Source organism: Psittacula echo (genome assembly GCF_963264785.1).
Source record: "Psittacula echo genome assembly, chromosome: 2".
Taxonomy (NCBI): domain Eukaryota; kingdom Metazoa; phylum Chordata; class Aves; order Psittaciformes; family Psittacidae; genus Psittacula; species Psittacula echo.
In genome coordinates this window covers 156,683,746-156,710,313 of record NC_137737.1, presented here as the reverse complement: position 1 = coordinate 156,710,313, position 26,568 = coordinate 156,683,746, and the positions used below count along the sequence as shown (strand labels likewise).

At 38.0% G+C, this 26,568-nt stretch overlaps 1 protein-coding gene across 1 annotated transcript in view; it reads left to right on the top strand.

Moving 5' to 3' along the window:
• Positions 1-26,568, top strand: part of TRAPPC9 (trafficking protein particle complex subunit 9) — a gene marked incomplete at its 3' end in the record, with an annotated part of 503,806 nt that overhangs the window by 221,263 nt on the left and 255,975 nt on the right. The window contains exons 21-22 of the mRNA XM_080610640.1: positions 12,775-12,928; positions 23,740-23,830. Of these exons, the coding sequence (XP_080466766.1) occupies positions 12,775-12,928; positions 23,740-23,830 (245 nt within the window). The remainder of the gene's footprint in view (positions 1-12,774; positions 12,929-23,739; positions 23,831-26,568) is intronic.

Here is a 26,568-nt window from a genome sequence, read left to right as displayed (position 1 = left end):
TTTAGTGGTTTGCTGCATTCTGTGGTAACCTCTGGATTTCCTTAAGAGAACAGTCCAACTGACAAAAAAGTGTGTAGGAACCTATTTGAAGGATATTACAGCTAAAAAAAGAGAAGACTACTATTTTATTACTCTGTCCTCAATTTTGCATCATTAGAGTCTTGTATATTTAGGAAGAGTGCTGCTATTTAGCCCTACCACCTGGAAGCAACTTGATTTGCAATTAAGAAAACTGCTCTTTCTAGTAATATGAAAACTCTTAACATGCTATTTTAGTGACATGTCATACAGTGTGTCATGTGCTGATTAAAGTCAAGGTTTGTCCTTTTTGGGAAATGATTCTAATATAGTCTAGTCAAAGAATTCCATTTAATTACATGTGTAATACAACTTTCTGCCTTTTACTTAATTGGTCTCGCCTACGATGTTTCTGCCTATTAGATGATAATTTAGCAATTTCCAATTTGTATATCCCTGAGGGAGGCTCAATGGGAATAAATGGCAGTAAAAAAAGTCTCTGCAGCTTTATTCCTCGATTTACTGCTTGGTGGTGTCTCTTTTTCAGTTGTGTGGATGAAGAGAAATGGAGAATAGTAAGCAATAAAAAGGGAAATCTTTTGTAGAAAACGCTTAGTTTCAGAACAAAGCAGATTGTGTAATCTTTGCTTTAGTATATTTACGGTATTATTTGCTTAATTTAGGTTCTGTAAACCAAATTTTAATAATCTCTGCTTCTAGTTTTAATATCAACCCTATAATCTATTTATACCTGTCTAGTTGAATAACTCAGCAAATCAGCACATCAGGAGCATGGCGGTTTCTCAGTTGTGGATGGGAAAGTTTATAAAGCTACTGCACAGTTCTGTGGTGCAATTTGTCTGGTAGTAGTAGCCTGTCATTTTGGGATAATCTGACTGGTATTTACTATGTGAATTTGTTCTTTAGATGGGAAGGATTTGATTTTTATTGTAGACTGTCAAATTAGCCAAACACTGTTTGTGTCTGAATATGTGGCTCCTCTATGTATTTGGAGACTTCGGCTCCTTTGCAGGGACTGGGAACCAGGTGGGATGGAATGGTTTTAAAGAAGAAAATACTGGTGATCTCTGTACAAGTGAATTTCAAGTGTCTCATAAGCTGGAAGTGAAAATATATTGATTTTCTCCCGTTTTAAAAATAGGCAATAAGATTGATTCCTAAACTGGATTCAGTTTGAAGTGGATGCCTAAACCTAGATACACCTACAATAAAATAACATATGACTATAATAAAAACATATGTTTTTATTGTAGTCAGAAAAAATCTAGTCAGTGGAAAGTATACGTCATTTCATGAAAGGGATCTCAGATGATTGCTTTCTGTTTTAGTACCTATGGATTTTACCTTGCAGTTTGCATTTTTTGAAAGGAAAAATTGTTTTGCAGAAAATTAGATAGCATCATCTGTGGAGCTTTTATCTATAAAGAAATACTACAAGGAAGCAGAGATTCCCGGAATTTTGATTAAAATTTTTTCTTAGTCCATAAAATTAAGGTTTAGATAGAATCATAGAATGGTTTGGGTTGGAATGGACCTTAAGATCATCCAGTTCCAATCCCCCTGCCGTGGGCAGGGACACCTCACACTAAACCATGGCACCCAAGGCTCTGTCCAACCTGGCCTTGAACACTGCCAGGGATGGAGCATTCACAACCTCCCTGGGCAACCCATTCCAGTGCCTCACCACCCTCTCAGTAAAGAATTTCTTCCTTATATCCAATCTAAACTTCCCCTGTTTAAGTTTGAACCCATTACCCCTTGTCCTATCACTACAGTGAATAGGTGAATGAAGGGTTAAAGAGAAATGCTGACAGAAATCCCCCCTTCAACATTTACATGTTTTAAAACATTACCGAATCTTCAAATAATATCAGGCTTTTTTTTTTTACTTGAAATAATTGTTTCTCAGTTTCAGAAGCACTGAGCAGATTAATCTAAAAAAAAATGTATTTTGAAAGCCAAGTATTTTTAAAGCATTATTTAAAGCAGCTGTGAGTGAAATACTTAAATGAAAAATTGCAGCGCTCCTTAATCTTGTTTGAGTACTCCTTATTTTAAGAATATTACTTCTCTAATAAAAATTGTGCAAAGCTTTAGTAGCAGACTTAAAATGGTACCTTCAGTGTGAACTTTTAATTGAAAGTTCAGATTTTGTGGGTTTTGATTTAAATTGTTCCTCATCTGGAGGCGTTGTGCTAACTGTGAGAAGAAAGAGAGGTCTGGAAGTCCATCAAAGTGTCATCTCAGACACCATTAGTTGACAGCTCATAAACTATAGTATTTATAATCCCTCTTCCCTCCATTTCCTCCAAATGTAGTTAATAAATGTGTTCTCATAAAAGAAATTTGTGTATATGAAAATCACAGAACTACACAGAATGGTTTGGGTTGGAAGGAACTGTAAAGCTCATCCAGTTCCAACCCTCTGCCATGGGCAGGGACACCTTCCACTAGACCAGGTTGCTCAGCCGTTGCAGTCATTTTTATGGTAAAGATGATGAGCCTCCTGATACCTATTCCCTGTATCCCTGAGCAGACTCATTTTCTAAGACTCTGAAGGTGGACAAGGGACCTCAGCTGGCAGCTCATCAGTTTTCACCCACTCTTAACATAACTTTCTAGACCACTCTGAATACAAACTGTTCCATCTCTGCTGGGACCTTTGGGGTGCTGCTGTCTGCATGTCCTTTTGGGGACCTGAATGATGAGAAATGTTGTTTTATTAGTGGCATCAAAAATCCTGGTTTTACCTCCGAGTTCCTTTACGCTAGATGCATATTCTGTGAAAGCTTCCCAAGCACGACTTTGCTCACAGGTGTAATTTTCCTTTCTAAAATTCCAGCTGCTGTGTTCAAACTATTTTTGAATCATAGGAATCAAGAGCCTTATGATCTAGTTTGATTTGAAGAGGGTGTTTTGATTTGCTTTAGTTCTGTGAAGATGCTGCCCAGACATGAGGCAGGAACGCAAACAGGGCTGTGCAATTGATTGTCCGTATGTGATGCGTGGTCCATACCACCCTAGTTATCTGAGGTAGGTTAATATGGCAGGGAACTGCTCCAAAATGAGTATTTTTCCATGTGAATAATTAAATAAATACTTCATTTCTAGCTCTAGCGTTCAGCTGTAAGGCTGGTGGCCGTTCAGTTTTACTGCCCTTTCCCATGGGAGCTCAAGCTCGTGGCTTGCTGAATAGCAGAGCAACTGGCAGGGGGGTTATTTGATGAGAAATGGTGACTTCCAAATGGGATGTTTTGGCTAAAATAACAAAGTATTTTAGAACTGTGCTTATTTTCTAATATACTAATAAGGCAAATCAGATGCAGCGCAGCAGTATGGAGGGCAAAGTGTGCACAGGTAAATCAATATAAACATAATGAGATAAAAGTGAAGACAATCCTAGCACTGCATATTGCTGAAGTTGGATCCAGGGCTGCCAAAGGCTGAGTGTAATTAGCAATAAAAGCAATGCCTTGGTTTATTAACCATTATTTCCTGTGCAAAGGTGTGGAGGGAAAGTGCTTTGAGGCTGTCACATTGACATTTACGAAGGATCTAACTGCTGTTGAGAATTGCTAAGACCAGTGTGGTCTTTCAGGCCGCCGCACTCCACAGCGGGAGAGTTTGGTTTTGGAAGATAGATTGTTTCTGTGTATGCTTCTAAATACATGTTTATGTGTTATTGGTAGAGGAAGCATTAAATAAACTTATACATACGGTATTTTTAGGGAAAATTACTGTTTAGGTGGTAATTTTGTGTGTGGTGAGGTGTGTATAATTTTTATTAATAGTGTTGAGCAGTTGACTGCTATGGAACCTGTACGCCTCCTCGGGTGAAGCTTACTCATCGGGACTTAAGCTTCTGGGAGCATGATTAAAGCTTCTTGTGCCCCCGCTCATGTTTGTGAATATTATTCCTAATGCCAGTCACAAAATAAGCTCTGCAGGTCAAAACTCAGACCATGTTGCTATAGTGGGAGATACTCACTGCTGTACTAGTGCTTTGCTTTCTTAAACTCATCAGGGGACTGGAGCACCTCCCGTATGAAGACAGACTGAGAAAGTTGGGGCTGTTCAGCCTGGAGAAGAGAAGGCTGCGTGGAGACCTTATAGCAGCTTCCAGTGTCTGAAGGGGGCCTACAAGGATGCTAGGGAGGGACTCTTCATCAGGGACTGTAGTGACAGGACAAGGGGTAATGGGTTAAAACTTAAACAGGGGAAGTTTATATTGGATCTAAGGAAGAAATTCTTTCCTGTGAGGGTGGTGAGGCACTGGAATGGGTTGCCCAGGGAGGTTGTGAATGCTCCATCCCTGGCGATGTTCAAGGCCAGGTTGGATGAGGCCTTGGGTGACATGGTTTAGTGTGAGGTGTCCCTGCCCATGGCAGGGGGGTTGGAACTGGATGATCTTAAGGTCCTTTCCAGCCTTAACTATTCTATGATTTTATGTCCTGACTTCCCCCAGCTTTGCTCTTTGGCAGGCTAGTTTTAAGCATGGCATTGCTCCCAAAACTTGCTTCTGGGACCCAAGATTCTTTAATAAAGCCTGTATAACTCTATACACCAAAAGAATCAATGAGTCTATGGCAAAATAAACATTTTCAAGTCCTTGGTCTAACTGGAGTACAAGACTCTTCAAGGAACTAAGCAAGGATTGCTCTGAACAGCTGTTGCTTATTTTAAGAAACCTGGAAAATGTGAAGGTGATGTGTGATAAAAGTGTACGGGTGTTATGGATCTAGGAAGGGAAATTGGTTGGGAAAACAGTGACTTGGGAAAGAATTTGGTTATCACATTGAATTATCTCAAGGCAGACTTCTACTGCCGTGCTCTGGGGAGAGGGCTGATGTTATCTTTGTATGTAAAAATAGAAGACAAGCAAGTAGATTGTGACTTAATAATTCAGTATGAATGTAAAGTCTAGTTGTATCTCAAAGTGACAGTCCATGGTGAAACATCTACACTTGCACACTAAGATTTGTATATTGTCATTTTACCGAAACATCTTTGAATCACTTTCTTTATGAAAAACTTCTTTTACAAAGTTTTTTACTTTACAAAGAAGTTGCGTATAAAGCTCTACATCACTTAACTTCCTCTTATATGATCAGTGAGATGGACTGCTTCATGTCATGATTTTTCACCTGTATAGGCTGTTCTGGTGTTCTGAGAACTTTTTGATTTTGATTAGGACCTCAGTATCTTCTCTGAAGATAAGGATTCAGGTGTGTGCCACATGTTGTAGCCATCTTCCTTGAAAAGAGGAGCGTTGTCTTCGATTGCATGATTGACTGGGGATTTTTAAGCCTTTTCTCTAAAGAGAGAGTTGATGAGAAGCTTGGCATGACCCAGCAATGTGTGCTTGCAATCAGAAAGGCTGCAGGTTGAGGGAGGGGGTTCTCCACCTCTAGTTTGCTCTGGTGAGAGCCCACCTGGAGAACTGCATCCAGCTCTAGAGGCCTCAATACGAGAACAACGTGGACCTGTTGGGGAGAGTCCAGAGGAGGCCATAAAGATGATCTAAGGGCAGTCTTCTTAATCTTTTCCTGAGCAGGTGGAGAAAGCTGGAATGTTAACCAGGCATGACTGTAGAATGAGTTGTTTTGGTCTTGTTTATTGTACCTGACACAAAATATTTTTAATTTACTTATTTTATCTTTTGAACTTTCTGCCATATAAAGGCAATATTGAATTATACAAATGAGCAACTGAATATGAACATATATCTTTTGAAATTCGTATCTCTGATTATTAATATTCTACTGAGAAGCAGGAGGTTCAGTATGGTATTATTTTGGATAATGAGAGGATTACAATCCTTGCATAGTTTAACTGTGGTAAAGGGAGGATATTCAACTCAATCTTCAAGTATCATTGTGCTTACTCTTCTAGATTTCCTAAAGATGTAAATGACTATTGATTATTAGTCTCTTGTGCCCCCTATAGAAATTGTTGCACCTATAGAGCAGGCTATTGCCTCTATTACTTTTCATTTCTTATTTCAGTTTTGCTGCATAGTGATTGCCATAGAATTCAAAATTATTGAAATGGGCAAGTAAAAAAAGGTGGAAGTTGAAGATAACTGTCCTGCTTCTTCATTTCTAGTTTATGGGTTTCAGGTTTGGAGTTAGGAATTAAAAAGCTAGATTCTCAGCATGCATAGTATAACCTCATTTAAACAGAAGATTTATGTAGCTAACTATCTCTTAACACTGTTCCATTTTCAAATATTACATTTTATAGAGAACTATTCTTTCCTAGTTAATTTTTTATCATCTGAAACGTTGTGGATCGAATAAGTGTAAGCTGGTGAATTTTGCAGACTTCAGCACTATAGTTTGACTTTTATCTCCTCTTCAATTATTTTAAATAAATAAATAAGTTCTAAATGCAAATTATTTTAATTTAATTGACCGTTCCAAGATTAATGGAAAAAATTATCTTTTGCTCTGCATAGTTCTGATAGTGAAGCAATCGTTTTTCTTTATGAAGTCAGTTTTAGGCCAGGAGGAGAGATCATTACTTGCAGGTCACTCGAGCTACTTATTTTTACAGTTGTATTTTATAGTAGTGAATGAAATACAGATTGCGGTTCTAAAACAGTGAAATAATTAGAAGTAAAAACAAGGTGTATATTGATATGAATTACGTGACATTCTGATATTCATCTAGGGATATGTATGTATTCTTCTCAAAAGAGATTTGATTCTTGAGGTCTCTCTTTGCCTATAAATCATAAAATCATAGAATCATAGAATCATAGAATCATAGAATACTTATGGTTAGAAAGGACCTTAAGATCATCTAGTTCCAACCCCCTGCCGTGGGGGCCACACTCTCCAACTTTCTCAGCCTCTCTTCATACGGGAGGTGCTCCAGTCCCCTGATCATCCTCGTGGCCTCCTCTGGACTTGTTCCAACAGTTCCATGTCCTTTTTATGTTGAGGACACCAGAACTGCGCACAATGCTCCAAGTGAGGTCTCACAAGAGCAGAGTAGAGGGGCAGGATCACCTCCTTTGACCTGCTGGTCACGCTCCTCTTGATGCAGCCCAGGATACGGTTGCTTTCTGGGCTGCGAGTGCACACTGCAGCCGGCTCATGTTCATTTTCTCATTGACCAACACCCCCAAGTCCTTCTCTGCAGGGCTGCTCTGAATCTCTTCTCTGCCCAACCTGTAGCCGTGGCTGGGATTGCTCCAACCCAGGTGTAGGACCTTGCACTTGGCATGGTTAAACTTCATCAGGTTGGCATCAGCCCACCTCACAAGCGTGTCGAGGTCCCTCTGGATGGCATCCCTTCCCTCCGGCATATCAACCGAACCACACACCTTGGTGTCATCGGCAAACTTGCTGAGGGTGCACTCAATCCCACTGTCCATGTCAGCGACAAAGATGTTGAACAAGACCGGTCCCAACACCGATCCCTGAGGGACACCACTCGTTACTGGTCTCCAGCTGGACATCGAGCCATTGACCACGACTCTTTGCGTGCGGCCATCCAGGCAGTTCTTTATCCACCGAGTGGTGCACCCATCAAATTGATGTCTCTCCAATTTAGAGACAAGGATGTCGTGTGGGACAGTGTCGAACGCTTTGCATTCATTATATACTGGTTTGTCACTCCCATTTTTTACACCAGCCCTTGAACTTGTATTTAGGGTGGAATTTTAAGTACCTGAAATATCATGTTATAAAACCTTTACTGATGAGATTGCACAGTGGAATTTTCTTTTCTTAAAGTAGACTTGTCTTTATGCATTTTATTTTTCCTTGTGAAAGTGTGAACAATAATGTCATCCTCACTTCCAGCTTTTCCTGAAATTTCAAGTCATTGAATCTACAGGGACTATTTGTATACATAAGCATTTTGTGTAAGTAGTAATGTGGTCTGGCTCTGTGTCTCTACTGTCTGCTTTATATAGGAAAGGAGGATGAACAGTAAGTATCATATTGAATAAAGCCTGCAACTGCCTCCTTTCAGCTTCATTATGAAAACAGCTTGCAAGCTCATCTCTGGATGGTAGTATTTAAATAGGTAGATAACCATGAGGAAGAGTTTTGAGGTTCCTGTTATATTGTTTCTCCCTAAAGATAATTGAATAAGGACTATCTCTAGATTTTATTCTTCCAATCTAAGCAGCATTATTTTATTTACTTAATGAAAGATGAAATCTAGCTATGTTAACCAGATTGCTGCTTTTTTTTTAACACCATGCCTGCTTTTAACTCTGTTTTATTTGGAAAGTGTCACGTATTTCATTTTGCTTTATAGATTCATCCTCTTACAAGAGATGAGGACATCTACAGAGCTAAGATGCATCGCTGGGGAATAGTGTATGCCTGAGACCTGCCCGCTGTCTTGCTGGGAGGAAGGGCAGGAGCTTATAGCACTACAAGCAGTACTCCTTTACTGAATTTTCCCCCTATTAGTTAGATGTGCTACTTGCCACTTTTGTGAAGCTGTTTGTGTTGCTTAGTTTTAATGGCTCTGCTTTGGTAAAGAGGGATATGGAAGGCACTGGCTTAGGAATTGTCATGATGCTGATTACAGGAAGTGATTTTTCTCAATACAAAACCCTTTCTGTTGTGCATTTCATTGTCAGGACAGAATAAGATTTCCAGTAAAGTTGAAACTCATTTTAGGAGAAGTGGTGAAATGAACTGTCCAGTGTCTTTAACAATTCTGTACTGTTACTTTAATAGAGCTTCAGATAGCTGTCATTGAAATGTCTGCAGTACCATCAGAAGGTTTGTCTTTTTTTTCGCCTCTAACTCATCCTGACAGGAGACGTGAGATGATACCACACAAGCATATCATCAGCATTGGCAATGAGCTGACCTTTTCTTCTTCGTTCACTTAATTTGTATTTGAATAATTTGCATCCCTGTAATGATGCTTGGCTGTCTGAGTAGCTGTCACAATGGCTTGGGCTCGTTTCATGACAAAACCCAGTAGTTTCAAAATGCGGTTGTTTCATTATTCATGAAAACTGTTGTTCCTTTATCCCTCCTCCTGCACAAGCAAGGTTAGCAAGAGAGAAACAAAACCTGATTTGCATTTGCAGGATTGGCTATTTAATGTTTTTACATGATGCAGGGTTCTTATACAAATACCTCATGATTTATTGAAAACTCTTCCTGTAGGAAATTTGGATAGCTACCCGTGAGGCAGAGAAGGTTAAGCTGAAGTTCTGGTCCCTTTTCCTAGAGCAGTGTATGTTTGGACTTTTGAGTTTTAAAATCCTTTATGTTTGCCCTGATATGTAACTGCTTTGAACAGCAAGGTACTATCCATACAGTTACCCTTGCTCAACGTGAGGCATTCATTATCTCAGCTGTATAATAAAGTGAATGCCTGTTTCAGTCAGATTTGTCTTTTTTTCTTCTTTCTGTATAGATCCTATAGATTCTTGAATATCACGACAAACAAGGACAAATTTGGAGAGAAAAGAAGTGCAGAGAACTCTTGACAAGAAACAGGTTGTAAAGTAACTGTAGACAGAAGTGGAGGAAGACTTTTACAGCTAAAATGCATTTCAATTTCATGATTTTGAGGCATAGTACAGTGAGAAAGTTGGGAAGGGTTCAAGAGGTCTTGACTGCTTTCTGCTTCTTTTAGGATAAAGCCAGTGTGATTGAAATACGTGGTTTTCCAGTTGGTGATTGTAACCCAAGGTCCAGCTTATCTGTTTGCTGCTTCAGTCAACTGGCTTTGGGAATCGTTTGTTCATTTGTTAATACCTCTGTGGTGAAATGCATCTTTTGGGGGAAATCATCACATGAAAATTGCAGCGAAGAAGCTGTGTTTGTGTAGGGGGTACATTTCTAAGCGTGAGTGACTGATTTAGGTTATGGCATTTATTTTTTTGTTTGATTTTTGTGTAAAGCTTTCCAATTTACTACACATTCCATAGGCTGTGGAATAAACACTGAAGCAACGTTATTGATAAAAAATGCAGAGACTAAACTCAATACGGATATTTTTAGCACAAGTGGAAGAAGAAAACTGATGCTGAAAGGCGTATACGTCTAAGAAAAAGAGCTAGGATTTAACTTTGTCATGCTTTACTTTGAGTGTAACTATAGTCTCAAAAAACTTCGCTTTATCTCTCTTTGTTGCTTTCTTACATTCTGACTACATTTGGATTCATAATACTGGTTTGTGTGATATTTTTCTCTCCACAGTTCTCTTTTACTCAGACCTCTTCACTTTCTAGCTGCCAAGTGTGTTGTTGGGGGTGGTTTTGTATCTTCTCATGTGACACATGGTGTCACTGTGCTAAATACAGTATACACAATATAACTAAAAACATGGTTAAAAGAACTGGAAATATAGTAAAGGTTCTGAGTAGTAGGAGACCTATTTACTAAAGTTTTCCATTCCTTAGAGCTTAATAGAATTTACTTCAAACAGAGCTGTACAATGAGGTGGTGTAAAGAGTAATCTAGGCTGTATTCCTGAAGCTGATGTGGATTTATTATAGACTCTTGTTGAAAAAAGTGCTTACATGCATTTTTAATTTCCAGAAAAAATATCACCATATTGCCAGTAATGATCCATTAACAGAGGAATGTGTTCTGAATGCCCTCAGTTACATATTAAATATTGTTAGGCAGGAATGCTTTTCTAATACATCATTCACTTAGAAAAGAGTGGCTCCATAATGAGGTGAGAGCTGTTTTCCAGGGACACTGGGAGATGGATTCTAGATATTTTTGACTGTTCAGAAGCCAAGATAATTTGTTGTCAGAGTATGACTACAGGTAACTGGCTGTGAGTACTTATGTGAGAATTTAAGCAGTACTGTGTAGGTAATTAAAATCAAGTACTGGGTTTGCATCTGCTCGTGTACCAAAGAGTGATGAAGGAAGTTTGGAAACAAAGGCAAAAATGATTTCGGAACGTTCCAGTTGTTTCTGCCTTCCACATGCATTGCCCATGCAAAATCCAGGAAACTCAACCTGCGTTTTCAGAATCAAATCATACTTCAGTGCCAGTAAGACTTGATGTTGTTGGTCATGGTTTCAGGCCTGGTTTTTAAAAACCCACTCTACAGATTTTATCTGGGTGTTTTTCATTGCATTTTTTCTGGCTTGATCCTGGCTGTTTCTGTGATACACTTCTGTTAGCTCAATGCTAGCCTTTTTATATGCCCGGCACTTGATGGACTTTGCATGCAAATGAAGAACTCTTAACGATCTCTCACTGTAGAAAAATAGCCAAACCAGAAACACCCACTTAGAGAGGAACAGATTCATTCCTCTGCCTTTCTTGATCTTTTAAATGTGAAGATCAGCAAAGATGTGGACTGCAGGAGAAGGAGTTTATAGAAATAGTAATTGTGCCAGCGTTGTCTCAGTGCTGTATTTGTACTTTTTAATGATGAAGGTAGTCTTGGAACATTAACAGCTTCTCCTTAGATGTCAGTTTTTGCTCAGGGTGAAACGTGATGGGCCTATTTGAATTCATCTTTCCACAGTAAACTTCATAAGCTCCAGGTTATTCCTTGTTATTGCAATTGCCTTGTATTTTCTCCCAGTTTCTTTTAGGGTCAAGATTGTTTGAAATGAATACTAATTATCTAAAAATCTCTTCTGGTCTGGGGGGATTTCAGAGTTCTTTCTTGTTGACTTTTGTTCCTAGTGTTTTCCTTTTGCAGCATGTATAGAATATGTTTCTCTCTTTATATGTAGAAATAGGTAAAGGAACAAGAGTGATCCTGTTTTAATAAAATGCCCTTCCCATACCCCTTGTTAGATTGTAGTTGCATTTCATTGTGGATGGTTTCCAAAGCTGTTGCTTGATCTTCTGTTTTCCTTAAGTGCAAAGTCATCTCAAGAGCAATATATTTTAATTCTTCCCTAATTATTTTTCTATTTCAGACGATTCAGGAAATTAAAGCTGGTTTGGCAGCACAGTGTATTAGATCTGCTATAACCAGATTTCATGTGATGTGAGCTGGTCTAAATTCCCTTTTATATTAGATTAGTGATTCTAATTTAACATATAAATATTTAGTATGCATTACAGCCTAATATATTTAATTTAATTTGCTTTTATGCCTTACCGTACATTTAATAAAGCAATTATTTAACCATTTACTACCGATGAATTATAGTATGATATTGAAATTAATGTTGTCTGTAATTCATGAAGATATATTAAGCAAGATGGAAGTATCTTCTTACAGAAGAAGACAAGGGCCATATTTAGGCCCTAGTACTGTAGTTACTTTTTCTTTCCTTCTTGGGTTTTATATGGAAATTTTTAGAGGAAAATTTAGGAAGTTGGCTTGTAAAACTAATGAAGTGTACATGGTTTTCCAAGTGTGTTACTGTTCACTTCAAGAAGCACTTTTGTCTTAAGTCTTAAGCACACGAAGAGCTTTTACATACCAAGGGTGATGGCAAGTGAAGCTCAGCAGAACAATAAAAAAGATCATCTGGTTGCAGCTGCAGAACAGACGACTTGTGTACCACTCACAAAAGCATTAAGATGTTGATTGATGATTTATGAAAATTCAAACTGTCGTCAATAGGGTTAGACTTCTATTTTCAGTAGCATAAATTGTCTGGGTTATGTAACATTAGTACATAGACTAGATGCCACTGAGACTAATCTATTATAGTGCTTGGTTTCACAGTGGTCTGCATTTTCTGCAGGAGTAATATCTGTAAAATTGTTATAGTAACAATCCCATTTTTATCCCTCTTTCTTTTCCCTTTGCTACAGTATGGCTATCCAAGTTGATAAGTTCAATTTTGAGAGCTTCCCAGAATCCCCTACCGATGGGACACAGTTTGCGAATGCAAAGCAGCTGGAAGAAGAAAGGCAACAAGCAAAAGGGCTGGAGATTAACAGCAAGCTGGATATTTGCTGGAAAATTATATCCTTTCAGAAATACTTGCTTTAAAAATACATAAATAGTGCCCTATGACACATTATATTTTGTAATTCAACTCACTTTATAGCAGTGTTACTGAAAAGAAATGTAATTAGAACTGTGAAGCTTGTCATAATTATAGACTCTTTAAGGTTAATTGTGCTGTATATTATTTGGACGATACTTAGATCTTACTATAATGGCTTTTCCTGAGTCATTGAGCCTGCCATAAACCCTGTGTGTTTTTCCCAACTTTTAGGCAACTGAAGAAGTACAGTTAGGATTGATAAGTAGTAATTTTATAGGGTCAATTTTTTCTATTCTCCCCCACACTGAGTAACTGAATCTTGAAGAAATACATGAAGCTGGATTTGGACAGTTTTCATATATTTAATTAAATTTGAGCAAATCAGAGTATATTAGAATAATTTATTTCTGAGTCCTCTTTACAGATCTAGTTTTAAGGTTTAGAAAGGACTTGCATGATGACTTAGTCATTCTAAACATAAAATCCCTATAATCATTCTAAACGCAGTAAAATATTGCCTTAGTGTTATTAATGAGAAATTACATTTGGTTTTGGGTTAAAATAAACCAATGATGTTGCAGTAAATTTAATGATTTCCATAAAAAAATCTGCTGCTTGGCTTGCCAAAAGTACACTTTTTCATGGTATTCATCAGCAAAATGTTCCGTTCAGCCAACAGCCCCCCAAGCCATGTGTTGATACTCAGTATGTTCCAGGAGATTTTTATTTTCACTCAGATCATCCTCAAATTCATGTGAGAGTGGGTGGTAGGAAATGAGAGAAGAGTGGCAATCAAATCATGCTTTATCTTTTTGTTCTTTTAATTGTACTTTTATCTTGTGATCTGATATGATTTTTCATTACTAATTATTAAATTAGCTGCTCAGGCGTTGTCAAAGGCAAGACACAAGACATAAATGAGATTCCCAGTGCCTTGTTCTGTCCAGGCTCCCTAAGCAACATTTCAGAGAGTTCTGTTTATCCAGAATATGTCAATATTTAACCAGAAATCACTCAGAAAATTCCTGTATTATGGAAGGATATTCTTTGATACCATACTTGAATTCCTACACTTGGAATTGAATGCATTATTGTAATATTTTTTTCAGGATGTAAAAATACATTCATTTCTGTTGCTGAGCAACACTGTTTACATCCATTCCGTGTTCTGTATTTAAACCCGATTTTGATACCGAAACTATTGTGGCTGACATTTAAGTCAGTACCTCAGCAAGACAAGAGGACAAGGCATGAATTCTTTGTGTTAAATTCAGTGCAAGAATTAGTTTCTGTCTTTTTAAAAGTTGTCATGAATATTCTCTCTGTTCTTAGAACTAAAACTGTTCTAATGCAAGGAAATGAGTTGCACACGTGCTTAAAAACTCTTCAAGAAAGAGGTACATTGTTTTCCAGATTACATGTCCTGATTAGAATCAGTTTTTCTCATTCTTCTATTTATTACAGCAACATTTAGATGAGAACTAGTAAAACCAAGAATTCAACTTCTCAGGTCTGCTGAGTTTGAGAAACTTCATTTCTGAGACATCTGTCCTGTAATCAGAATAGTTTGACGCTGACCAAGAGGGTTTGTTTCCTACATACTGACAAGACAGATAACATGGAGAAAATGATGGATAACTTAACTGTATAAGCCTTGTTTTCCTTCAGAAGCGAGCCTAAATGCAGCCAGGAGATAAGAAGTATTTGCAGAAATACAAAGGGATATAGTGACTTATATTTCTTCCTAGAGAAGGCATTTTTGCAAAAAGCCTTTTGAATGGCAAGCCAATGAGATCTCTTGGGTGTCTACCATCTTTGAAATACTTTCTCTGCTAAGTGTATGCATGAGAAGAGGAAGGTATATTTTAGAGAACACAGCTGAGATAATGTTGTTGTAAATAATCTCATATTTTTTACTGTTTACATGGGAGGGGACTATACTATTTAGCTTGTAATTACTTAAATTCTTAACTGTATTTATTGATACCATATGAAACCATCACATAAAGAAGGCTTCAAATTTTATGTATGTGGATTACATTGACTGCAATAAGAAGTTGGTTATGTGGAACTCCTGTGAGGGCCAAGAATAGCTCACAAGGATGAGGATTTCAGGCTGTATTTGTATGTCTTGAGGAGCACCGGAAATATTTTCTAGTATGGAAATTGTCCATTTTTCTATGTTTTATCCATTGAAATATTCAGAGTTTCAAGTGATGAGATTTTCAGTGCTTCATTTGTGGAAGTATGGTAAAACTTGATCGATTTTCCTATACCTTTGGAGGACTGAAGGCAGAAGGTAAAGACAACATAGCATATTACTCAATTCAGGTTTTATACATTTTTGATAGAATTAAAATAACTAGGAAAATAGGCCTTCTTATGAAAAAGCTTACTGCCATGCCATTCCAATTAAGAAACATTGTGCAGTAATGTAATTAAGTATATCTTTGATATTATACTTGTATTGAGATCATTAAAATTAAGACCATGCTGTCTTGCTTTTTAGCATCTGTTAGATGGCATCTGGTATCAGTGCAACAACTGGAGTTTGTTTTAACACAGGATTTGAACAGATGGAGCAAATGTAGTATTCAGGTGGCTAATATTTTCAAATTATGCTTCTTTTAATATTTTCTAAATATTTTTAAACAAAATTTGTATTTTCTTCAGGGACTTCCTAATCGTTCTGACTCACCAAACGGGGCATCTGTACTAAGTGTTCTTTGAAGTTTCTAGAGTGTCACTTGCTGAGCACACTAAGATTTTACTGATGTACCTGGATTCTTCAAAATCTTGAGTTAAGAAATGCCATGTTCCCCATGTGAAAGATGAAGGGCAGGTTAAACTTCTCTTTGTGGTTTTTACAAGCGCTGTGTTAGATTGTTACTCTTCAAAGTATTCCATCGATTTGTGCCATCTACATTTTGACTTCAGAAATTCAAATATGTTCAGGATTATTTCAGAGAATTTGATTACAATGCAGGTGGTCCTCAGTTTCAGAAGCATAAGCAAAGATTTATCGATGTTCAGATGGTGGAAGGAATTCTTCACGAGAAACACAGGAACGTTTGGGTGGAACAGCATCAAGACATTATTTATGTTTCAGTTTCGTATCTATTTTAGTTTGTCATAAATCCTGCTGCTGCCTAATGAACTGTCTTTCCCTGTTTTCTAGCTCTGGGTGCCTCTTGTCATCCTCCTGATGAAGTGAGGTAAGAACATCTTTGCCAGCAGACTTGCTAAGCCTAGTGAGTCTAGCTTTAAACTTGGTGCCTTGCAGGGTGCACCCCAAAGCCTGTAGAACAGAGCAAGAAGGGGGAAGCATGGGCAGGAGAAAGTGATGGGTTAAGTTCACTGAATCTGCCCTGAGTTTTTATCAAGCCCATGTCAGGTGCTTACAAAAGGGCTTGCAAAAGCATGTGGAGGAGGAATTAGAGGTCTGGTGTTATCAGGGTTGCAGAAAGTAGTAGTTTGCGTGAACATGGTGCACTGGCAAGTGGGTATGGTTTATTTAGGAAGGTTGTGCAGAGCTGATGAGGAGGGATTGTTGTGTTCTGTGTAAAGGATGGCTGAAGCGCACAGGGAATCGTTAGGAAATGAGGGAAAAAGCTTTTGGATCAAGGACAGAGGAGTCCAACAGAGAGATACAGTGTGCATTTGTTACAGACGACCCAATCAAGAACTGAAGCTTGAAGGATGAAGTATTCGTGGAAGAAGTCTTCCAATTGCAGGTTAGATTTCTGGAGTACTTGAAGGATGAGCTATTCCCTTAACAACTGGAAGAAATCTTCCAATTGTGGATTAGGTTTCTGGAGTACTTAGAGGACACTTTATGTGTACAGCTGCTGGATGGTTTGATTGGCATGTGCTGTACAGGATCTGCTACTTGAAAATAATGAAGATCCAGTTGGAGGGGAGAGGTTTGACAGCAGCCTTGATTACAGTTGCCCTGAGATGGTGAAGTTCAATATCCTGAGAGAAGTTAGGAAGGCAAGTAGCAGGATAATGACTCTATACTGTAGGAGAGGAGGCTTTGGGGAACTGGTAGGCAGGATTGCATAAACTCTTGGGCTTAGGGCTTCGAGGGGCAACCTTCTCAAAACCTGAGAGTTGTAGCAGTCAACAAAGTACGACTGACTCTTCAAGCAAGGCGTATCACAAGGTAGCTGTAGTAAATTGCAGCCAGGTAAATTCTGGTTAAGTACTAGGAGAAATCCTTTTTACAATGAGGATGCTCAAATAGTGGATCAAGTTATCCAAAAGTTCCGTCAAATTGATGTCTTTGAAGATGCTGAAAAATTCTGGACGAGGCCTTGAACAGCTTGGTGCAATTTCAGTATTTCTGTGCTTTGAGCACAGGTTTGGCCAGTGACTCTGGGATTTCAGTATCAATTAATCTGTGATTTGTGCAGCCGTGCAGAGGGCTGGGGCAGAGAATGACTGTTGAAAACCAAACTGCTTTTCCTCCTCCTGTCTCCTGCTGTCCCCAGGTTTGATTGCAGCCAGAGAGTTTTTCTAATGCACTGTGAAAGAATTGCTGTTTCAGTGAAATGAGACTATTACATTTTGGAGTCATTTTCTTGAAAATATTCTAAACCTGGCCCTAACAGCCTTGAAAACATGAGACTTCCAGCACCACCTTAAAAATCATGTTCCAGTTTTAACTTTTCTAATAGTTAGGCAATTTTTTCTTACTTCAACATTAATTTCTGTGATTTAGGTGATGCCTGTCCTATTTGCAAAGTTTTCTTACAGTTTTGAAATTGTATTGTGTGCCTTTCTTCTGTTTTCTTTTTTCTATATTTAAACCTAATTGCCAACATTTTTTCAAAGCCCATTTGCTTTCAGTCATATTGCTGATGTTCTGCAATATAGCTATATTTTTCTCACTGTGTGGGATCCAAAGCTGTAAGCAATACTTCAGGTGAGGTTTCTCATAGAACAAAAGCTTTACCCTACACGTTTCAGGTACAATGGCTACTCTGAGCACTGTTCTTGACTTCTTTTACAGGTTTCCCATGTCTGATAGATTTAATTTTTTATGCAGTCCAGCATAACTGACTGAATAATTATTCCCAACTTCCATTTATAGACTTGTTGATTCCTTCCAGGGTGATACTTGGAACTTTTCTTCACTGAATTTCATCTAAGTGATCTTCATGCGTTCCATTCGTTTATTAGGTTGGTGAATGCTGACATCTTTTCCAAATACATACATTTTATGAATGTTTTTATATTTCACCATTCAAGTAGCCAGTGGGAATGTTGAAATTAGTATGTATCAGACAGAACCTTGAGTCATTTCATTTGAGAAGTTCTTTACTGTAAGGGTGGTGAGGCACTAGAATGGGTTGCCCAAGGAAGTGGTAAATGCTCCATCCCTGGCACTGTTCAAGGCCAGGTTGGACGGAGTCGTGGGTGACATGGTTTAGTGTGAGGTGTCCTTGTCCATGGCATGGGGTTTTACCTGGATGATCTTAAGGTCCTTTCCAACCCTAACTATTCTGTGATTCCATGATATGCTATCTAGTCTTGACAGCAAACCGCTGATAACTTATGAAATTTACTTTTCTGTTTGTCTGTTCAGCTTTTGATGGCTTCATCTTCATCATAATTATGAATCGTAAGTTATGAAAATATTGCATGTTGTGAAACTTTTATACATCTGTAAAGGTTTCCTTGGAAATACTTTAGTTGGATGGAGCTTTACATTTCCATGCTGAGTTTGAGCTTAGCATCAACAATCGTTTGCAAAAGTAACTATTATTTAAGAACCTCAATAACTGTATGTAATTAGTTTAAGTAGTAAAGCACCACAGTAATAATCAAGCAGAAAGCTTGAAATATGACTGAGGCTACTGCTATATAAGTAAATTGTGATCATTAATCATTTAAATTTCTTTTTCATTAGTATAATTTCTCTTTATGAACATTTGCTAATTTGCTTATGGTGTGTATACGCTTCCACCTGTATTTATTTGCAAAGGAACTGAGAAATATGTTATTGCAAATAAATCTGTTTAGAGGGATGCAAGATGTGGAATGCTGCTGAGAGAAAAAACATGACTAACTTTAAGATATAAAGCATTTTTACAAATGGATGGTCTTTTTAAGCAGTAGGTTTTGGACAACATTCTGTGTTATCATTGTGGGTACCCAGCTACACACTAGACAATCAGAATTAGTATAAAAGAGCAAAGTTTTCCTTGGGGATGTAATGAGTTCATTCGACTGTCATCAGGTTTTCACTATGAAACATTTTATATCATATACAATCTGTTGCTAAGGAAATGTCATAGATGCCTATAATGAAAAATTAGGGTTTGATTTTAAGTTTTTTTTAAACAACATTTGGTGGTTGTGTGTTCTTTGGCTCTGAGGCCCCCACTGAAACTTACTTCATTGTGCAGATGAAAATGTCTTGACCTGCCAAATGTGAACAGTTCCACTGGAAACTGGAAGTCAACTGTTTCAGTCCTGGCTGATTCACGTGTTGTTAATAACAAAGATTTGACTGTTGGAAATGAGGCCTGGGTTAACAATTTAACAATCTGACTCCAATGGAAGAGAGGGTTTATAATCCCAGTGAGATGATAGCAAAATACTTGGAGGTTTCATTAAGTAGATAGATTCTACAAGGTCACACTTAGCTTTTTCAGTCTGAACTTCCATTTGTCTGTGCATTTTTTCAATGAATCTTAAATTCTGGATCTTACACTTTTGTCTTTTATCAGGTTCGACTTTGAGCTAAGAATGAAAGGATATATTGACAATCCCTGTTCCAAGTGCTTTGCTTTCATTAACTTCTAAAGGCTTGTCTTAGGAAATAGGCAAACTCTTGAGTTAAGCTTTTCTCTTTTTCCTCCGAAATTTTATTACTACACATTTTGGTTGCTTTTCATCTCCAAGGTGATGAGTTTGCTACAATATTCAGTTTGTGTTTGCGCTATAATGAGCAATTTTACATAATTGCCTGATATATAGTTAGGAGACAAAGATCAATGATACAAAATTCCATGCTATTTCTGTCTATTAGGAATGGTTAGGCCATACGAACTACACTAGTTTCTCTGTCAACTTAATTGATTTTTTTGCTTTGAGTCTCTTTGGCAGCAGAGTGTAAGCTGAATTAGATGCTTAGTGAACTCTGTGGGCAAAACTTTGGATACTCATTAAAAACCTGTTTTTTGGGAACATATTTTTAAAGCACCTTTTCTGAATCACTTGGTGCATATTTTGCCATACCTATGGGACAGCCTGAATACTGCACTGAATGCCGCTAGCACTGCCAAGTCTTCCTGGTGAGTAATCTGAAGACAGCAAGGTTGCACTGATCACAGAATAATTTAGGTTGGAAGGAACCTCCTCAGATCCGTTATAACACCCTGTCCTGCAACTTGCATCTGTTGCCCCTCTTTGTATTACTGTGCTCCTCCAAGGGAAATCTGGCTCCATCTTCTCAATACCCTCTCCATATTTCTCCATAGCCTTCCTTCTCTTCTCAAGACCAAACAAACCCTGTTCTCTCAGGGTTTAATACGTTACATGCTCCAGCTCTCTAATCATCTTGGTAACCCTCCAGGGAATTTTATCCCGTATTTCAGTGTCCTAAACACAGACTGGACACAGAATGTAAGAAGTATAGGTATGTCATTTTTTATTAGTTGAGGTATAGCTTTGGATACTTTTTGCACTTATTCCAAGAAGCAGTTGGTTTCAGAAATCATCGGTAGCTGTATTGAATTTGAAATTTAAAAATGTGTTTTCCTTGTGAATTATAGAATTAGAGAATCATTTATGTTGGAAAAGACCTTTCAAGTAATCAAGTCCAGACGTTAACCTGGCACTGCCAAATCCACCACTAAACCACCACACTACAAGTCTTTTAAATACCTCCAGGGATGGTGACTCCACCAATTCATTGGGCAGCCTGTTCCAATGCTTGACAGCCCTTTCAGGGAAGAAATTGTTGCTAATATCTGATCTAAACCTCCCCTGATGCAGCTTGAGGCCATTTCCTCTTGTCTTGCTTGCTATCTGGGAGGAGAGACCAACCCCCACCTCACTACAACCTCCTTTCAGGTAGCTGTACAAAGCAAGAGGGTCCCCCCTGAGCCACGTCCTTTTCTCCAGGCTAAACCATCCCAGTTCTCTCAGCTACTCCTGGTAAGACTTGTGCTTTACCCTTTACTGGCTTCATTGCCTTTCTTTGGACATGCTCCAGCATCTCAATGTTTTCCTGGAGCGAGGGGCCCAAAACCAAACACAGGATTCGAGGTGCAGCCTCATCCATGCAGGGGGACAATCACTTCTCTACTCTTGCTGACCACGCTTATTGCTGATACGGGCCAGGGTGCTCTTGGCCTTATTGGTCACCCAGGTACAAGCTGGCTTATGTTCAAGTGGCTGTTGACCAACACGCCCAGGTCCTTTTCTTCTGAGCAGCTTTCCAGCCACTCTTTCCCAGTCCTGTAGCATTGCTTGGGCTTGTTGTGGTCCAAATGCAGGTCCCAGCACTGAGCCGCCTTGAACCTCATACAGTTGGCCTCGGCCATCAATCCAGCCTGTCCAGATCCCTCTGTAGATCCATGTGAATACATGTGAATACATGGATCTACTTTGATAGCATTTACCAACCATAAAGGATGGAGAATCGCCTATTTTATACTCATTTTATAGTGGTATCTGAGACATTAAGTTTTCCATGGAGCTTTAAGCAGTAAAAATGTGCAATATTCCAGGTACCAATGTGAGCAAGTTAAGTTAGTTTAACGTTACAGTTAATGGCAGCCACTCTGTTTTAAAATGTCTTTTAAATGCTGCCTTTTTATTAGTGTTTTCTCTCACTTATATTCCTTACATTAAGGATGTGATAACAGGTTTATTTATCTGTTCTTTCTATGGAGTAATCCAAATTATGTATTCTCTGTCCTATAGTTTGGTTTATGGAAATTATTCTGTTGTGCTGGTGTCCTGGGTCTTATTTTTCAGCAGCAGCGTGTTTTGGAAGTGGTATTCTGCAGCCTTCAGTTTTCCAGTGCTTTTATTTAAGGGTGTTTACAGCTTTCAGACTCTATAGAGTTTGTGAATTCTTCATTTGTAGTCCTTTTAAGGGAAAAAAAGCTATTTCAGATGTTTTTCAGGGCATAATGAGAATATTAAAAACATTGTGAGGATGCTCTGCAATGTATCGATTTTCCTCTTCTATCTTCTCCTTGAGCTCTTGAGTCTCAGTCACTAATTGTTAGATCTCAGGGTTTTTCTTTTATATCTCATGGACAGCCTGTAGAATTATGTCCTGTGGTAGGACTTAGTTATCTGCAGTACTTGTTAATTTTCTTTTAAATGACACAGATGGGAACGTACTTTGTCAGTCAGATGACGTGCCTCTCTTTCCAGAGTTGTGCAGAAAAAGGACTGATCACATTTAGGAGCTGTTTATAATAGGTATTCTTCTGTTTTTCAAATGTGTTTTTGAGGAAGATGGTTCCAGTACTTTTGGAGTTGTTGGTTGAAACCTTGATAAAGCTTGTTGGGAGCTTAGGTCCTAGTTACGGTAGGGCACCACTTCACTTCAGTTGTTTCATGTGAAGACTGTGATGTTGGGAAGGGAGTGCTTTCAAGTCTCAGAGAGCATCCTGCCTCTCCCTTGAGCTTTGTTCCTGTGTGATGCTCCCATTCTAGGAAAGCATGAGTCGAGCCATAAAGACAATAAAGATGTTGCCAGGGATATTCTAGTGTAAGCACACCAAAGCTCATATGCTGTATGTGTGTCAATGGAGGAGCTGTGCTTGCTCCATCTCCACTCCTTCCTCTCAACCTGGCTGAGAGAGTGGCTTCTTGTGGTACAAAATTGTGCCAAGCCACTGAATGCAGCTTTGGCCAAATAGAAGATGCTGCTGGCATTTGCATGTGCTTCAAAGCCCTCTGCATTCAGTGCCTCTCTTAAGTAAGGGAATTAGAAATCCTGTTACAAATGCATGCTATCTTCATTGGCGCATCACATGAAATTATTATTAGTTTGTTTAAATGTATGATACTATTTTTGTGTTCCATTGGATATTGCTTGTGCTTTTATTTTAGCATCTGTGTAACCTGTTTTGAAGCCCTTCAGGAACAGAGATTTTGCTTTTCCCAGCTGTTTATTTCAGTGTTTCACTGTCCTTAGAGTAAGAGCAAATTCCTAATTTTTTTCTCGTTTCAGTCTGATCTGGTTTCTGAGCTCATACAGGAATGAGTAGAAAGGGAAGCTTGCAGGTTATGTGCATGTGTGATTCTGGTGTGATGTTTGCCCTCGACATTAACATTGTTGCTGCATTTTCTAATGTCCCTGTACCTCCACACAACTGGCACTGAGCCAGTATTCAAAGTTATCCTTGCCCGTTTGTTCTTTTTTTCCTATTGCCCTATTATATTTTATCCTTTTATTTTGAGATTGCTCTTACTATGTCATTTTGAACTCTCATCTTGCACTGCATCGTTAAAGGTTCTGCATTTTTACAGCTTCCAGACTTTTCTCCCCTTGTGTTTTACTGTGTTTCAGGTACATTTTACTTCTGCATTTTCATATTTAATGTTTCTCAGTGGAATTAAATTTTATATTCTGAAGATATCAGTTTCTTTAATTATTATTGTTAGTCAGTTCATGGGTTAATAAACCAAATCTGTAACATTAACCTTTACTGAATTGCTAGCTTGCAGTTTTAATATGCAATAATAAAAGTTGTATGTATTACATGCTCTTTTTCTCTCTGAAACAAAATTTTCCTTAATTCAAATTTACCCTTCCTTGAAGCGTGAAGGGGAAGCAAGTGTGGAAGGCGTCCTTAATCAACTGGTCCTGGAGCATCTACAGTTGGCTCCTCTCCAGTGGGGTGAGTAGTGTCAAAATCTATTGATGAACTTTTTGGAGGAGATACTGGCTTGTATTTTTTGCATGATGAGAATAATAATGTTTTCATTTACTGACAGTCTATGATACAGGCGAATTTGCTGGGATTTGTATTTTCCTTTGGATATGTTACTTAGCTGAAGATAAACCTAAAATTGATATCTATTTTATTTTAAGTATCACTGTTCAGTGAGAGTAAATTTGAAACCTGAGTACGCACATTTTCCTGTAATTTGCAGTCCTAGTTGAGTTGTATGAGAGGTGGACGCTACTTACATCTTCCCTTTCCCTGACAGTGTGTTTCTAAAGTAATTTCTTTAAAATATTTTCATATGGAATTGTAATATATGTTTTGTTGTATTTCTTACCATGATCTAGAAATTTGCATTGCTAACTTTTTAGGTACAGAAAAAGTTGATAAGCTGTGTAGTGGAGAAGAACAGTTTCACATTGAGAATGATGTTCCAATGATGAAATATTGAATACATTTGATTTCGAAGAGTCGCAATAATGTGACTTCTGTTGAGGTTCCTATCAAGGCTATTCAGAGCCTTTAGAACATGGGATGTTTTATCCCTAACACTTCTATGTCAGTTACAAGTTTCAGAAAAAGTCCCCAGTTCATCAATTTATACTCATATTTTAATTAATTTGATGGCTGAGGGGAAGGCCAATTTTAAGGAACAATCACTGTTGTCTTCATTAACTGGTAAAACTAAAATGACCCCAAACTCTAGTATTTGTGTACTCTTAAATGCTTGAGGTTTTTTCAACCCACTGGACCATCATCAACTCATATGTTAAAATTTATAAGCACTTTGTTTATAGGTGAGAAGATAAAACTCATAATGGTTTGAAGTTGCTTGTTGTAAACCTGTGAAACTGTCTCTGCAATCATGCTTATTTGGCCTCTGTTCCTCAGAGGATTCAAGGATTGGTAGCACTTGCTTGTATGACTGGCCTTGGCTACAATTGCCCCGGTCTTCATCAGTGAAACAGGTGGTTTGTGTCAGATGTGTGTTGTTGAGCTCAGGCAGGTCACTTGAGAGTTATTTGAGTTCTGTGGAATAGTGTTGACCTTCGACGGGTATGTAACCTGGGCTCTGTGTTTGAAAATCTTCCCTTGGCACTTCCGCATGCTAGACAGCCTTAAGGATGAAAACTGTAGTTTCTTCTTCAGTTTCCTTGGGTTTCTTCTTTATTTTAGTTATCTTTTTAACGCCAAATTCCACAAATTTTCTTAGTAAAAGAGGTTCTTAGAATCATAAGATTGTATCCAGTATTCTTGTCTAAATGACAATATTCATAGGTACTCTGATGCGGTAGTTGAAAAACATGTACTTAGCGCTGATTCACAATAAAATCTGATTATCCATGGAGTTGGTAATTTCTCAGGCTGTTGCCTAATTCGGTTAAAGAATTCTGGTTACTTTAGTGTTCAGAATGTATGAACACCACCAACACTGTGATATTCGCTGCCTCATAACTTCAGAATCTTTTGAAGCACAGTCTCTTGGCTGGTTGTGGCTTAAATGTTGATTTTCTGTATGAAATAAAGAGAAAGTGCAATCCTATTGGATATCAAATACTTGGTTTTCAACAACTTATTTTGGAATGTTCTGGTGGCAGAAAATACTGTTTTTGAAGAAATCTGCTGTATTTTTTTTGTCTAATATTTTCTCTATCTGAAATTGCTATTTATTGTCTGTTTTGTATAACACAAAAAATATGTCAATGTAGAAGATGTAGCACTGCAGAGATAATTGAAGGGGACATTTTGATTAAATTCCTGATTTTACTTGAAAACAACAGTAAAAAAAAAAAAAGTTGGAGACATTTTAATTTCTTTTAATGAACCACAATTTCAAATATTCAGCAGTTAATTCTTTGCAAGTTTTCACAGTGTTGTAGCCAGGTAGCCCTACCTGCACTCATCATGAGAAGAGCTGCTGCAGTCCCTCCAGAAAGTGGTACCATGGCAATACAGGCTAATTTTGGTTTTATTAATGTGTGGGATGGAGGAGGAATTAAAAGGTTGTTTTTTTCAGTTCAGTCTGTGGGAGTAATAAGGAGTTGTTGGAACGTCTGGCTAATCAAAAGCGTGTGTTTGTGTACACATGTATTTAGACAATGTGACATACTACCTTTAGGAGTTTAAATTGTCTTTTGGTGCTAGAATATATTTCCTATTCAGTTCTTACAGGCATGGAAAAGTGTTATGTGTTTCTAATCATCTAAGATGTGAGTCCTGTTTTTTTCTATGGCTTTTTTCTTGATATTTTGATGTGATTGACCTTAACTATCCTGTAAGAATAAGCTCTTTCAGTGGTAGTGATCTATCCCAACTACCAATAATGACATAAACATACGAAAGCTATCTTTACAGTTCTTTGACTGTTAACATTTCTACTAAAAGAGAACTGTAAACTTATCTATATTATAATTGATAAGGCAATAGTCTACAGATCTTACTTTCTCATCCTGCCTCATCCAATATTTTGATGTCATTGATAAGAAGGTACTTTAAAAATGCCATAATATTGTAGTGTCAGCTAGATTTTTTTTTATGTCTTAGTCATCACACTGTAATCACAGCCTTGCTTTGCTTTGAGTTTTGTTTTTCTGTACGTTAGGAGTAGCTTGCATAGCTTGCATCTTAATGTGAACCCTTTACTACCAGCCATCATAGTAATATAATCCTTGCATATATTGGCTGAAAAT